Here is a 14,787-nt window from a genome sequence, read left to right as displayed (position 1 = left end):
CCAAGAGAGACGAGAGAGAAGGAGTAAGGGGGGGAGAGAGAGAGAGAGAAAGGGAAGTTCTAGTTTGAGGTGAGGGAGCAGAGAAAGAATCTGGAGGGATGGAGGTCAGATAGCAGTAAGGACTTCCTAACACCTAAACACAGAGTGACACAGATACCCCCCACCGCTATACCACCGCTATCAACAGCTGCACGGCTTCCGGGGGTGGGACCATTGTCTTAAGTCTTTCCATGACGTGGGTCCTCTGCCAGAACGAAGGCTGTGGGTAAGGCGACATTTCCTGCCCCCGGGGTCAGGGCGCGGGGAGAGATGATGAGTTGCTGAGTGTGCACCCCTTTCCGGAGCACATACACACTCCCTGTCTGGGGTCCCTTGTCAGGCCTCCCCCATGGAGCTCCCCCTGGCCCAGATATGTCCCCGAGGTAAGTGTGAAGTTGGAGGATATGGGTGGGAGGGGGCACCAAGACCCCCACCCCCCTGCCCTGTCTCCAGGGCCGGAGCTCCCACTTCAGGGATGAGGGGCCCCGCCCTAGGCCAGAGCTGGCAAGGTTCTTCAGCACCACAGCCCTGCCTGGGGCTCCGTGCTCACTCATCCCTGAGGATAAAGGTGACAGGGTTTGTTGAGTGCTTCTCAGAGAGGAGAGAGGAGGGAGCAGAAGGATGAAGGGAGGAGGAGGCAAAAGATCCTGGACCAGAAGAGGGGCCTGCCCTGAAGCAATCTGCCTCCCTGACCATCCAAAGGCCAGCCTGGTTCCCAGGCTTTCCTTCTAGGCACCTGGTGTCCCTGACAGCCTCCTCTGGCAGCATTAGCCCCCCACCCAGGAGCCACCTTGGCTCCTTATCCTCATGCCTGAGAAACTCCCCTGCTGCCCTCCTGCATTTTTCCTGTCTTTAAGACTGTCCCAGCCCTCCAGGTCCCCTGAGCCTTGGGGGACGGGTGGTCAGGCTGAGATAGACATGGTCCGTCTCTGAGAAACCCCGGCAGCCCTCTTTGCACTCACAGGGAGTCACGAAGTCCCCATCCCAACCTTCAGCACCTTCCAGCCCACGGACATGACCCGCAAGAGCTGCCAGCACCTGGGCTACACTTCGGTGAGTGGAAAACTGGGATGGCAGGGGGGTGCAGGGCCCTCTTCTCTCCTGCCCTCCCATGAGTAAGGACTTGCAGATGGACAAAGGCCACCCCGAGAGAAGGCAGGAATGATCAGGAATGATCCGGGTCTGCCAACAGCCCGGGGCACAGAGGGAGAGAATGAAATGGGGAGTACCTCCTTCATGCACTGAGTTTCCCACTCACCCGCTCGATGCTCCTAGGCCCTCCAGCAGCTCAGGCTGAGTCCGCAGGTGACCAGGGTCCAGCGCATGGAGTCCCAGAAGCAGCCATCGGCGCTCTGTGTCAGAGGCCTTCATTTGCCCAGTGCATTCCACGTTCCCATCTCAGCCCTTCTCTCCCCCCCCCGTCAAGAACCTTCCCTGAGAATTAGCTCAGTCCCTCATATTGTGGAATAAGCCCCTCCCTCATTCTGGCCTCTTGGGTGACTTCTTGCATCATGTCCCTTCATCCTCAAGGCCAAGGAATGACTCTGTCCATCTGGAAGGCCATGCTGCCTTTCCCGCCCCTCCTAGAGCCCAGCATGACAGCTCACTGCTGCTGGATTAAAAGCCCTCAGGACCCAGATGGCAGAAGAGAATCTCTGGAAGCCACAACAGCTGGAGCTGACAAAGGTTTTAAGTTAGACTTTAGGAAGGACTTGCTGGGCAATTGTACCCTAAAATAGGCAGGAAAGGCTGGGTATGAGGAAGAGAAGGTGGCAGGTGGCTCGAAGTCAGGAGAAAGCCCACTCATCATGCTGCTTCCCTCTCGAACTCTTCCCCGATCCAGGCATCTCCCCAGGCCCCAGAGGCTGCCTCCATCCCAGAGAATGCTGAGAAGGCAGAGGAGGTGCCTGGGAAAGGAAGCCTGTCCCTGCAGGCCGAGATCCGGGCTTGGTTCCAGAAGACCCAGGCCCACTGGCTCCTGCAGCACGGGGCAGCCCCTGCCTGGTTCCATGGCTTCATCACCCGGAGGTGAGTCACGGAGGAGGAAATCAGCCCAGACAGGGGCAGGGCAAGTCCCGGGTCTGGGTCCTGCCACCCGCCACGAATAGATGAAGGCTCCCACTCCCACCAGTGTGGAGTAGATGGAGGCACCCACTGCAGGCCGCCACTCCCAGAGTTTCCCAGACCTTTCACTGAGGCATTTCTCCAGGGGAGATCATTGGAAAGGCTCCAATCCAGCCTGCTCCGTGCCTCAGTTTCCCCTCTCTAAGCTCTATTATCCTCCTGTCCCTGAGGCCTCAAATGCTGGTATTTTCCAGCTCTCTCTCCCTCCAGACTTACTCCAGCTTTACCTCCCAGGCCTCTCTTCTTCCACCCTTGCAGATCCTCCCTCCTCCATTTCTCAGCCTCACTTCTCTCCTGTGTCTTTGTTCACCCTCCTCAGTTCAGCTTTGACTTCTGAAATCTGGAAGTCCAACTACTATCCCATCCCTGTTGCTGAAATAGCAGCCCCTGCAGGCTGCCCTTCCAGGATGAGGCTAGAGGAGGATGCGGGGGTCTCCTGAATGGGACCTCTGGCCCCTGTCCACGCCCAGTCCCTGCAGCGGGAGAGCAGCGCCCACATGTTCTCTCCCCATCTCAACTCTAGCCCTCCTCTAGCCGCTCCAGCATGCTCGCTTGCGGGTAGGGGTTCCTCGTGAGAGCCGGGGAGACAGAGGCGAGGCTGGAAGTGTCAGAGCAGGGTTCGGCCCCCTCTGTCTGTCACCCACAGGGAGGCAGAGAGGCTGCTGGAACCCAAGCCTCAGGGATGCTACTTGGTGCGGTTCAGCGAGAGCGCGGTGACCTTCGTGCTGACTTATAGGTGAGGGGCGAGGTCGCCCAGCGGGGCTCGGACTTGTCGGAGGGGCGGGGCTTGGGGCTGATACCGGGAGGAGCCGGGCTCTCAGCTCAGTCCCCGGGCTGCTGAAGTGGGGTCACGCCTCGCGCTAGTGGCCCTGGCCGAGGAGAGGGAGACAGTCTGATCCCTAACGGCGCCCTCCAGGAGCCGGACTTGCTGCCGCCACTTCCTGCTGGCCCAGCTCGGGGACGGGCGCCACGTGGTGCTGGGCGAGGACAGCGCCCACGCGCGGCTGCAGGACCTGCTGCGGCACTACACTGCGCACCCGCTCAGCCCCTACGGGGAGACGCTCACCGAGCCCCTTGCCCGCCAGGTACGCGCCCCAGACCCTGACCCGAGAGCCCAGGGTCTCAGGCCAGCGCCCCTCCCACCCAGAGCCCAGGCGCATGACGCGGCACCAGGCACTTTCTCATCCCGAAACACCACTGGCCATGCCTCCCTTACGCGGGCACCTTCAGCTTCGTGGGAGGCCCTTCGAGAAACATGAATGCTGGTCGTGGGAGGGCCGTCCTTGAGAGGCCAGCCCAGCCACACGGAGACAGAGGGGCAAGGAGAGACCAGGGGCGCACACAGTCATTTGGGGTTTTGTGTGTGTCTTGTTTTGTTTTGTTTTGTTTGAGACAGAGTCTCTCTCTGTTGTGCAGGCTGGAGTGCAGTGGAGAGATCGCTGCTCCCCGCAACCTCCGCCTCCCGTGTTCAAGTGATTCTCCTGCCTCAGCCTCCCGAGTAGCTGGGATTACAGGCGTGAGCCACAGCGCCCAGCCAAGTCATTTGTTTTTTTAATGTAAGAGATATTTACAAAGTACTTAGGCCCTACCAAGTGCTGGCAGGCCCTGAGAATAGACCCATGAAAAGACAGACAGGTGGGTCTCAAACTCACAAAGCTTACTTTCCAGCAGCAAAAATGGACAAGTAATAGAAATCCAGTGTGGAGAGTGTGATTCAAGAGGAAACCCAGGGCGCCCTTTAGCCTAGCAGGCCGTGGCGCACAAGTTCAGGCAGTGCTGAGGGGCCATTCTGTGCCAGGCAACCTTCTGGGTACTGGAAAAACAGCAAGGAACAAAACTGAGCGGGTTGGAAGGATAAGACCACGCAGGGAGAGGAGTCAGGAGCCTGAACTAGGGTGCTGGCCATGAGCATGGAGAAAAGTACACAGATGTGAACAACAGACAGTGGAAGGAGCAGGACTTGTGTATGATTTCATGTCGGGAGGGAGGTGGAGGCATCAAGGCTGGCTCCTAAGGTGCTATTTTGGCAGCAGGGTGGAGATGTCACTTTTTATTCAGGAAGGACATACTGAGAGAGGAGGGGGTTAGGGCAGGGAAAAGAATTCTTCGGATTCCACTACACCGACAGCACACCTCCCGATGGAGATGTGCACTTGGTGGATAGCAGGAGCATGAGAAAAGCCCTGTGACCTTAGCCTACAGTGGCAGTGGGCGTGGGGACAGCATTCATGGACCAAGGACTACCGAACGCTGAGCTAAAAGCACACCCTCTGTGAGATGGAACCATCCCACATGGGGATCCTCTCTCCTGAGGTGGTCTCTGCCCTTAAGAATTTTAGCTTATGGCTGGGCACGGTGGCTCATGCCTGTAATCCCAGCACTTTGGGAGGCCGAGGCCGGTGGATCACCTGAGGTCGGGAGTTCAAGACCAGCCTGACCAACATGGAGAAACCCTGTCTCTACTGAAAAATACAAAAATTAGCTGGGTGTGGTGGCGGGCCCCTGTAATCCCAGCTACTTGGGAGGCTGAGGCAGAAGAATCGCTTGGACCTGGGAGGCAGAGGTTGCAGTGAGCCGAGATCATGACACTGCACTCCAGCCTAGATGACAGAGTGAGACTTGGTCTCAAAAAAAAAAAAATTCGTTTATAACTCCATAAATTAACCAGCAGTGCAGAAATAAACACAAGCACAGCTGTCATAGAGATTGGTCCCCATGCCAATAATTTTTCAGCTAAAGACATGTAAGGCCTACAGTGTAGAGGATAGCTAGGAAAAAGGAAAAAAAAAGACATGTAAAGCCATGTTGCATTTTCACAACCACAGGCACAAATGGAATCTGGACTGGCCCTGTGTTCCAGATGCAATTAAGTTTAATGCAGCCAAGTGTGGTTGCTCACGCCTGTAATCCTACAACAACGGAAGGCTGAGGTGGGAGGATCACTTGAGCCCAGGAGTTCAAGACCAAGCCTGGGCAACATAGTGAGACCTCATCTCTATAAAAAATGAAAATAGTTAGCCGGTGTGGTAGCACGTGTCTGTAGTCCCAGCTACTTGGGAGGCTGAGACGAGAGGATGGCTTGAGCCCAGGAGGTTGAGACTGCACTTCAGCCTGGACAACAGAGTAAGACTCTATCTTAAAAAAGAAAAAAAATTTAACGCTAGATATGGTCTGTGACCAGAGCTTAGCACTGCCTCCACCCAACCCAGGGTCTTCTCACCATCTCCATCCCCTCTTCCTCATCCAGAAAACCCAGCCCAGGCCACATTTCTGTGCCCATCCCACCCCCCATCCTCCACTTAGACCTGATGATTTTGTTCTCCTGATCACCTCCCCCTCCCCTCAATGGCCCGCCAAGTCCCTCAGACCTCCTTCTTTCCCAGCAGACTCCTGAGCCTTCAGGACTTTCCCTGAGGACCGAAGAATCAGACTCTGGAAGCAAAAGCCAGGACCCAAACCCCCAGTACAGCCCAATCATCAAGCAGGGGCATGCCCCAGTCCCGATGCAGAAAGAGGGGGTCGGGGAGAAAGAGGTATTGGGCTGAAGAGGCTGAGGGAAGGGGAGGAGAGGCCTGCGAGGGGGTGCAGGCAGCAGGGAGGAGGAGGGGTGTAGCAGGGCGGAGGCTCAGCTGGGAGTTAGGCTAGGGCTTTAACCCCGCTGGGGTGTTAACCCTGCCTCCCTCGCTCCACTCTTCCCTGGCCTCACCTCTCCTAGCCCTCCCAGCCACTCAGGCCCAAGCCTCCCATCCCCGCCAAACCTCAGCTGCCCGCAGAACTCTACACAAGCCCTGCTCCACGCCGCTGCTCGGCCTCACCCCCCAGGCCCCCCAACCCTATCTACAACGAGCCTGATGAACCCATAGCCTTCTACGCCATGGGCCGGGGCAGCCCCGGGGAAGCCCCCAGCAACATCTATGTGGAGGTGGAAGATGAGGGCCTGCCCGCCACCCTCAGGCACCCTGTCCTACGGAAAAGCAAGTCCAGGCCTGTCCCAGGAGGCCAGGTAATGGGTGTGCCAGGAAAGGTGGGTGCAAGAAGGTCTCCCTGCAGGTAGATCGGGGAAGGGGAAGAAGGTGTTGGGAGTGGATGCCCAGGTCAGGGTGAAGGACAGAGGTGTGAGGTGATGTGGGAAGGACAGGATGATCCAGGTGCCAGCCTCCCTTCTGCAGGCCCAGAGACTCCCCCCTCTTCTCCCCAGAGTCACTCAGACCTCATCTTTGTCAAGCCCCCATGCCCTCCTACCTCACAGAGAAAATAGAGCCCCCCGGGCAGGGCTCCCCTCAGCCTCCCCCATCGAGACTTTTTTGATCTGCATCCATCTTGTCCTGCAGGCCCTCTTCAGACGCACCTGGGGCTGACCCCACCCCATGCCTCTCTGGCTCTCTCCCTTGGCCTTCATGGTCCTGCTGTCCTGGAGAAAAAGAGCACTTGGGGTCCCTTTTATCATCTCAGTGAGCTCCCAGGAGGGGGACTCTGCTCTCCCAGCCTCCTTCTGTGTACTCCCCATCTCCCTCTTTCTTCTCCCCACCCCTAAGTCTTCTTGCCTACCCTTCAAGTCAGTATCTCATGGCATCTATCCCACCCTCTCCCTCGGCCTCTGTGGCTCTACCGAAGCCCTTCCCCAGCCTCCCTCCTCAGACCCTTCCCCAGGCTCCCCCTCAGCCTGAGCCTGCTGGCGCTCACCCACACCCCTGCCGACGCCTCCTGTCCTAGAGCTGACATCCCTGTCCATGTCTCCAGCCACACTTCTCTCCAAGCTTCTGGTCAGTTTCCCCAGCGTTCCACGGTCCCTCAGACTCAACACAGCCAACACTGCTCTCACCCTTGCCCTCCTAACGGCTCCTTCCCACTTTCCCTGTCCTGACTGCTAACTCTCCAGCCACCCCACTATCCAAGCCAGAATCCCAGGGCTCCCTCAGCACTGCTCCCTCTCCACTCCCCACAGAAGCCACTCGTTCCTGCTGGATCCCTTCCTAAGTGTATTTTTCCTTTCCCCAGTTCCAGCCCCCATCATTGGGGTCTGGCTTTGTCACCCAGGCTGGAGTGCAGTGGCACAATCATAGCTCACTGCAAATCTGAACTCCTGGGTGCAAGTGATCCTACTGCCTCACCCAAGATTTACAGGCTCGAGCCACCTCACCCAGCTCCCAAGAGCTTCTTTTTTTTACAGAGTCTTGCTTTGTCACTCAGGCTGGAGTGCAGTGGTGCAATCTCGGCTCACTGCAACCTCCGCCTCCCAGGTTCAAGTGCCTCAGCCTTCCGAGTGGCTCCTTCTGTGTATGCCCACCACCTTGCTCAGCTAATTTTTGTATTTTTAGAGAGACAGAGTTTCACCATATTGGCCAGCCTGGTCTTGAACTTCATGATCTACCCACCTCGGTCTCCCAAAGTGCTAGGATTACAGGCGTGAGCCACTGCACCTGGCCCCAAGAAAAAGTTTCTTAACTGGTTTCCTAACCACCATTCTTGCCACTTCTGATCCACTCTGCACCAAAGAAGCCAGGATGGTCTTGCTGAAGCAGCTGCCTGGCCCATGATGCACTCTAGACTTGGACGAGGGGATCCCACCTCCAAAGCCTTACCACCAGCTGCTCCCATTCTCCTAGAACGATTCACAACTCTCGAAACTCACCAAGTAGTTTCAAGCCTCCTGGGATTTGCATCCACCAGTATCTCTACCTGTAGCAACTTCCTGCAAGCTCATCCTCTCGTTGCTTGGCAACTTTCTAATCATCAAAGCTTCAGGACCAGCTTTCCCCTCTCAGAGGCCACAGAGGCCAACCCCTGTGCTTTACAGACACCTGCCATGCCACTGATCACCTGACACACCCATCTCTTCCCATTTCCTTCTCTCTGTCCCTTCCCTAGCTTAGAGTGTGAGCTCCCTGAAGGCAGGAGCTGAGACTTACTCATCTGTTTCCAAAGCACCCAGCCCAGAGCCTGGCACGGAGCAGATGCTCAGGAGACGTTTGTTGAATGAATGAATGAATGAATGAATAAGAGGAGTTTAGACACCCTCTCTGGAAGCCAAAGTCTGTTATGTGTTGAGACTGTAGGTACACCTAGGAGGCAGAGGGTAGAGGGTGTGACCTTGGACTGTCCTCTCTGCAGAATACAGGTGGCTCCCAGCTGCGTTCTGAGATCTCCGTGATTGGGCAAGGCCCTCCCCTGCCTCACCAGCCCCCACCTGCCTGGAGACATACCCTCCCCCACAATCTTTCTAGACAGGTGCTTCAGGACAGAGGACAGGCATGGCTCCCTCTCGGGCCTCCTCAGTAGGCGGTAAGTCTGAGCTTGGGGAGGATAACTTGGAAGCATCATGTCCACAGACCTTCACACACACCTGGCACCCTTCTCAGGAAATGTGGATGGAACAAATCATAGATGATCAAAGCTGGAAAGGACCTCAGCCATCATCTATTGCAAGGATGGCAAAGAGGTGTCATCTTGCATGCCAACTCCAATCCATTGGTCGTGGCTGCCTAGAGTGCTGCATTGGAAAGGATGTTAAGGTCATGTCTGAACTCAGCAGAAAAAAGCACATGATTGATTAGTGATGTCTGCCACGGGTAGGGGCGGAAGGATGAGCAGCATTACATTTGCCCTCACTGATCAAGTCCAACCCCCTCACTGTGCGGAAAAGAAACATGGCCCGAGAGGGACAGTGACTTGGCCAAGGTCAAGGACCGGAATCCAGCTTCCTGATTCCCTGTTTAGTGCTCTGCTCCTTACCACACATCCACAGACTCCAGGCCACAGGAAACATCAGAGATTTTCTCAAATAGGAAGTCTGGCCGCTTTCCAGAGTTCTGCTACACGGAGGCCTGGGTGCTGGGTCCCCTCCTCTGGATCCCAGCTTAACTCTGTCCCCCTGACAGGTCTGACCTGACCCCCGCCAAAGAAGCCTGGAGGTCAGAGAAGCAAATGTGGAGTCTGCTCCCTCCTGAGATCCCACGAATCCAGTGGCTCAGTGTTTGGTGATCCTCTAAGACAGCAAGGAAGTGTGCGAGGAGGGCGCTGCTGGCTCCCACCGTCCTGGTTTCTCCTCCTGGAGTCTAATTTCCTTGGCCTTCTGAGCCTTTGGGTCTGGGCCCTGGTCCAATGCTGCTGTTGTCTGAGGAATGGTTTGGTGAGAACAGATGTTAGAACTTCTTTGTTGATTCTTGTCTGGCTAATAAATCATCACCAACTGCCTCCCCCTACAGGAATTCAAATCCTCCAGGCTCCCTCTGTCTCTGTCTCTGACTTTCTCTCTCTCATACTGTGGAAGGCAAGTGGTTGAACTGCCACTGCAGGGAAGGTGGAGGGGCTTGAGGGCTGACAGACACCAAGGCCAGGGACACAGACCTCTGCAAAGTATTCCTTCTCTGGCTGGGACGGTTGAGTAGGCAGCCAGGGACATAGGGGCGGCTGCACCATCTAAGACATAAAGAAAGAGGGGCAGAGAGGTGAGCAGTCAAGAGACAGCCCCTTCACTTCCTCTGCAACCCTCTCTGCCATGTACAGGACTGGGAGAAGGAAGATGTGTGTGTGAGCCCTTAGAGGACAGGAATCCCCTTGGAACTGGCTCCAGGACTCTCATCTTCTAGCCTCTTGGGCTCAGGCCCTTTGCCTCAGTTAGGACCCCATTCTCTCCCCTCTCCCCCTTGCTTCCCCGTTCTCTGCCCAGACCCACTCAAGAGCCAGCCTCCTGTCCTCGTGCAAAGCTCTACACGCGGGGGCTCTGGAGCGTGCCTTAGGTCTTACTTTTGTCTCAGACTGGGGACTTTTTTTTAAGACAGTGTCTTGCTCTGTCGCCCAGGTTGGAGTGTAGGGGCACAATCATAGATCACTGCAGCCTTGAACTCCTGGGCTCAGGGATCCTCCTGTCTTAGCCTCCCAAGTTGCTGGGACTATAGGTGTGCACCACCATGCCTGGCTAATTTAAAAACAATTTTTTTTAGCCGGGCACAGTGGTTCATGCCTGTAATCCCAGCACTTTGGGAGGCAGATCACCTGAGGTCAGGAGTTCGAGACCAGCCTGGCCAAGATGGTGAAACCCCATCTCTACTAAAAACACAAAAATCAGCCAGGCATGGCAGTACATGTCTGTATTCCTAGCTACTCAGGAGGCTGAGGCAGAAGAATTACTTGAACCCAGGAGGCAGAGGTTGCAGTGAGCCGAGATTGCACCATTGTACTCCAGCCTGGGCAACAGAACAAGACTCCATCTCAGGGAAAAAAAAAAACTGTAGAGACAGGGTCTCACTACGTTGCCAGAGCTGGTCTCAAACCCCTGGCCTCAAGTTATATATTCCTGTGGCAGCCTCCCCAAGTGCTGGGATTATGGCTGTGAGCCACCACACCCAGCAAGGCAGGGGGCTTTCCAAGGCAGGGCTGTGTCTGCCCCTTGATCGTTCTCAGGGCTCAGAGCTGAGATGAAACTCTCCAGAGCTGTCCAGGCCTGGGGACTCCTGTGGTCCCATCTGTGCAGGCTGCTCTTTTCACATTCACTCCTACAAGAGTCTAGTCCTGGCAATCAGCTGGTCAGGGGCCCTGTACCTACCTGAGACACAAGAATCTTCCAGACCCTTTCCTTAAGCCACAGTCCCTAGGCCTGGGCATTGCCACCACCACACCACCCCCAGCCTGGCCCAGATGCCAGCTCCAGTGACTGGCCAATTCCCCTCCTTTCCACTCCAGTGCTAATCAGCTTAAGGAGAAATATGGTGCTGAGTCAACAGAGTTGGGGTTCCACTTCCCTTTGTTTAGACCTCAGATCTCAACACCCTCCTAAACAAGAGGAGAGGTGGGGAGGGAGGCAGAAGGGCGGGGAGGGAGGAGCAGATGGCTTTGCTGAAATCAGGGAGGAGGCTGAAAGTGCCAGAAAGGTCTCAGATTAGACACAGGGAGCCAGTTACCTCGTGGCTGATTCCTTGGGGCAGGGGAGGAGGCAGAAAAGAGTGGCGTATTTATTGCACAGCAAGAGACAGGAATCAGAAAGTCAGAGAAGAGATTTCCTCAGACTTAGGGGTGTAACAGAATGGGCAGGTGTGGGGAGGGGGCCAGAACAGGGGCAGGAGCAAAGCCAGGGGCAGGGCAGGACCTAGGGACCCTCTCCTTCCTTCCGCAGCTCCACAGAACATGGGTGGACACACCAAAGGGGTATTGGAACTCAGAAGAAGCTACAGCACCAAGACCCTGGGTCTGTCGTGGACTGGTGGTGCGACCTTCAGCGGGGAGCCCTTTATCGGATCCACTGCTCCCTCCATTCCTTATGCAAGGGAGATATGCCTCATTTGCACACAGGGTCTCATGGCACACAGATGAGACCATGCAAGTGAAGGGCTTTGAAAAGCAGTACTGCTGGGGCTAGAAGGGACTTCAGAGACCCTTGATGACAGAGTTTTTGGCTCAAATAAAGAGGAAACTGAGCTCTAGAGAGGGGAGGTGACAGGGAGCTAGATACAGTCAGGCCCAGGGATCGGATCTTGTCATCCCAACCCAGTGTTCCTCCGAATACCAAGGGGCCCCTCCTAGGCCAAAGAATAAGGTCCCAGTCCTGCTGAGGGCCATAGCTGCAGGCCCAGCCCTGCAGACCAAGGTGATGGAAGCTTCCTTCCCCTCATGAGGGGCACCCCTGCACCACTGCACCATCCTGTTCACTTTCCTCCAAGCTGAGGCCTGGGGCTGCGGTGAGACCTCAGGAGGGAGAAGCTGAGTAACTGTACAGGAAAAGGGAACTGGGGCATTTATGCTGAGCCAGACTCCACATGCCAGGAGGGGGAGAGCATTTCTCACCGCCTCAGTCTTCCCGTGGCCATTCCATCCTTCCTCCTGCCTCCTCCAGGCAGTCTCTCTGGCTGAGCCCATTCCCAGATCTGTGAAAGGACAGCCTCTTACCCTGTCACAGCACATGGAAGACCTTGCTGTGAGCAGAGGGCACTGTGCCCACTACAGGGTCCAGCTCTGCCCTCCAGCCCCATCCCCTTCAGCACCACGCCTTACCCTGATGGCTCTTTCCTGCTCCAGCCTCCCTTGAGCTGCCCCTTTCATCCTACCCGCTCTCTCAACTAATGCAGCACAGTCTCAGTAAGATCTGTAACTCTGGCTCAGGGGCTTCTCAGGGGGACTAAAGAGCTAACATCACACCCCACGAACCCACTCAGGGAAGGGCAGGGGCTGGTCATCACTGAGTCCTCACCTGAAAGAAAGCTGAACCTAGGCCGGTCATGGTGGCTCACGCCTGTAATCCCAACACTTTGGGAGGCCGAGGTGGGCGGATCACCTGAGGTCAGGAATTTGAGACCAGCCTGGCCAACATGACAAAACCCCATCTCTATTAAAAATACAAAAACTTTAGCTAGGCGTAGTGGCAGGGGCCTGTAATCCCAGCTACTTGGGAGGCTGAGGCAGAAGAACGGCTTGAACTCGGAAGGCTGAGGTTGCAGTAAGATGAGATCACACCACTGCACTCCAGCCTGGGCAACAAGAGCAAAACCCTGACTCAAAAAAAAAAAGCTGTTATAACTCAATCAAGACAGTAAAAAAAGAAAGCAAGCTGAACCTAGAGGGAAAGGGATACAGAGGCAGACAGGAGCACGCAGCCCAGAGCGTTCCAGCGCGTTGCAGTATCCTTGCCACTTCCCCCAGGCACCACTGAACTTCAACTACTCCTTGATACATGGACAGCGAGCTCAGCACCCCAGCTAGAGTGATGTGGCTGCCCCTCTGAAGGGGCCAGTGGTGTTGCAGAGGCACTGAAACACCCTCTTTACGACAACTTCATCATCTCTGTGATCCTTGTTGACCTCAGCTTCTCCAGCTCCACCGTCCTGGTCAATGTGATGCTGCACACCCAGCTTTGCCCCGGCCCCTCCAACATCTTCCAGCGCTAATTGGATCCATTTCTGACCAAGGCCTTCACACCTTCCTCCTTCTGCCCCTTGGCTGTTGCTGCCATGCTAATTTTAACCAACTGTCACTTATTTCTCCCTCATTCCTGTCTCTGTCTTCTGTTCATCAGAACTTGAGGCTACCACCTCCAGGAAGCCCTCCCAAATGAAGGCTATCCATTTTCTGTTAGTTATTCCTCAGTGACCAGGAAATTCCAACCACCAAATAAAATGCCATCTTCGGTAGGACTAAAAAGTGGCTTTTAAACTAAATGTGGCTTAAGACTACTTGAGTGAACTGAAGGAAGTGGGAGGCTAGAGGACCCTTAGAGGTATCGAGCCCAATTCTGTCCATTTCCAGAAGACCCTGGGACTCTCCCTCTCACCATCTTCTGCCTCCCAGCCCAGAGTACTTCCAGCTGCATCATGGCACAGCCCCTAAAATGAGAAAGTTGAATCCCAGGAGTGTGGCAACTCACAGGGGCCGGGCGGCATCTAAAGTATACTGGATATAAGAAAGGAGGCCGGGCGCGGTGGCTCAAGCCTGTAATCCCAGCACTTTGGGAGGCCGAGGCGGGTGGATCACGAGGTCAAGAGATGAAGACAATCCTGGTCAACATGGTGAAACTCCGTCTCTACTAATACAAAAAAATTAGCTGGGCACGGTGGCGCGTGCTTGTAATCCCAGCTACTCAGGAGGCTGAGGCAAGAGAATTGCCTGAACCCAGGAGGCGGAGGTTGCGGTGAGCCGAGATCGCGCCATTGCACTCCAGCCTGGGTAACGAGCGAAACTCCGCCTCAAAAAAAAAAAAAAAGAAAGAAAGGAAGCACTGGACTCATTGGAACTTGAGGTTTTAGGCCCTGCTGAGCCCACCTCACCACCTGCGACATCCCAAAGGGACAGGATCTCAGCCCTGACCCCCAGTGCCTGTTACCACTGGGAGCATAATGGGGCTGAAGCTCCTTGCTGAAGGCTTGACTGGATGCACGGATTTGGACAACTACAGCCTGAGTGTCCCCGTGGGATGCAGGAGCCCTGTCTGGCTCCAACCCGAAGTAGGTCAGATTTCAGATAAGCGGGTGGTTTTCCTGTAAGTGATGAAACCCTCTCTGTACTTAATGAGAAACAGACTCCTCAACTTACCCCAGCATACAAAACCAGAAGCTTGGTGAGGTTCCTAACTTCTGTCTCTTCCTTCCCATCCCCAGATCCCCACTACATACCTCAAATGGCCCCATGGCCTTAGCGTCCCCTCTCTGTCACCAGGAATTCCAAACACTAATTCGTCCCAATGTTTTCCTGCAACAGTACACTCAAGCATCTATTTCTGGTCAACAGCTCCTCCACCTGACATCCAAGGCTCCCCAGGCTCTCTTGTAGGAGTTTCCTCAACAAACCACAGCAGCTGAGCCCTACTGGAATCCTGGTACCCTTAGCCGTATTTTTCAGTGGTGGTTTGCAGTATGATTTGCACATCGTTTTGGAATCATGCCATCTGTCTTGTCACTTCTGGGCATCACAGTGCCTTACAGATAATTGGAGTCTATAGATTCTGTATCTCCTGTCTTCAAAAAATGCTAGGGCTCTGGAAGTCTCCAAGGAGATATCTCTAGTGCCCAAGTTCAATGTGAAACTTCCAAACCGATCGAGACCAATGACTACCAGTGTCAACCTGAATCATCTTCAGGGACAGGGATTTTGCCACTTGACCTACTGCTGGATAGGACTTCTATGTCTGAGAACTATTTC

At 55.2% G+C, this 14,787-nt stretch overlaps 1 protein-coding gene across 3 annotated transcripts; it reads left to right on the top strand.

Annotated features, from left to right (window-relative positions):
- The first annotated feature begins 556 nt into the window (after positions 1–556).
- Positions 557–9,371, top strand: SH2D2A (SH2 domain containing 2A). Of its 3 annotated transcripts, none has more exons than XM_012449791.2 (8): positions 557–1,092; positions 1,883–2,067; positions 2,810–2,899; positions 3,080–3,248; positions 5,550–5,696; positions 5,879–6,187; positions 8,275–8,445; positions 9,042–9,371. In XM_012449791.2, the coding sequence occupies exons 1-7, from the start codon at positions 1,054–1,056 to the stop codon at positions 8,440–8,442; spliced, it is 1,107 nt and encodes a 368-aa protein (XP_012305214.1). In that variant the 5' UTR covers positions 557–1,053; the 3' UTR covers positions 8,443–8,445; positions 9,042–9,371. The 3 variants fall into 3 exon arrangements, with proteins under 3 accessions (XP_012305214.1, XP_064226950.1, XP_012305215.1); XM_012449792.2 differs by having other exon boundaries at positions 560–1,092; positions 5,879–6,166; XM_064370880.1 differs by having other exon boundaries at positions 558–1,092; positions 5,879–6,166; positions 8,275–9,371.
- Positions 9,372–14,787: the final 5,416 nt, after the last annotated feature.

The sequence above is a fragment of the Aotus nancymaae genome, unplaced genomic scaffold, assembly GCF_030222135.1.
Source record: "Aotus nancymaae isolate 86718 unplaced genomic scaffold, 86718_ANA_hifiasm-v0.15.2.pri h1tg000108l, whole genome shotgun sequence".
Taxonomy (NCBI): Eukaryota; Metazoa; Chordata; class Mammalia; order Primates; family Aotidae; genus Aotus; species Aotus nancymaae.
This window is presented reverse-complemented; position numbering and strand designations above follow the sequence as displayed.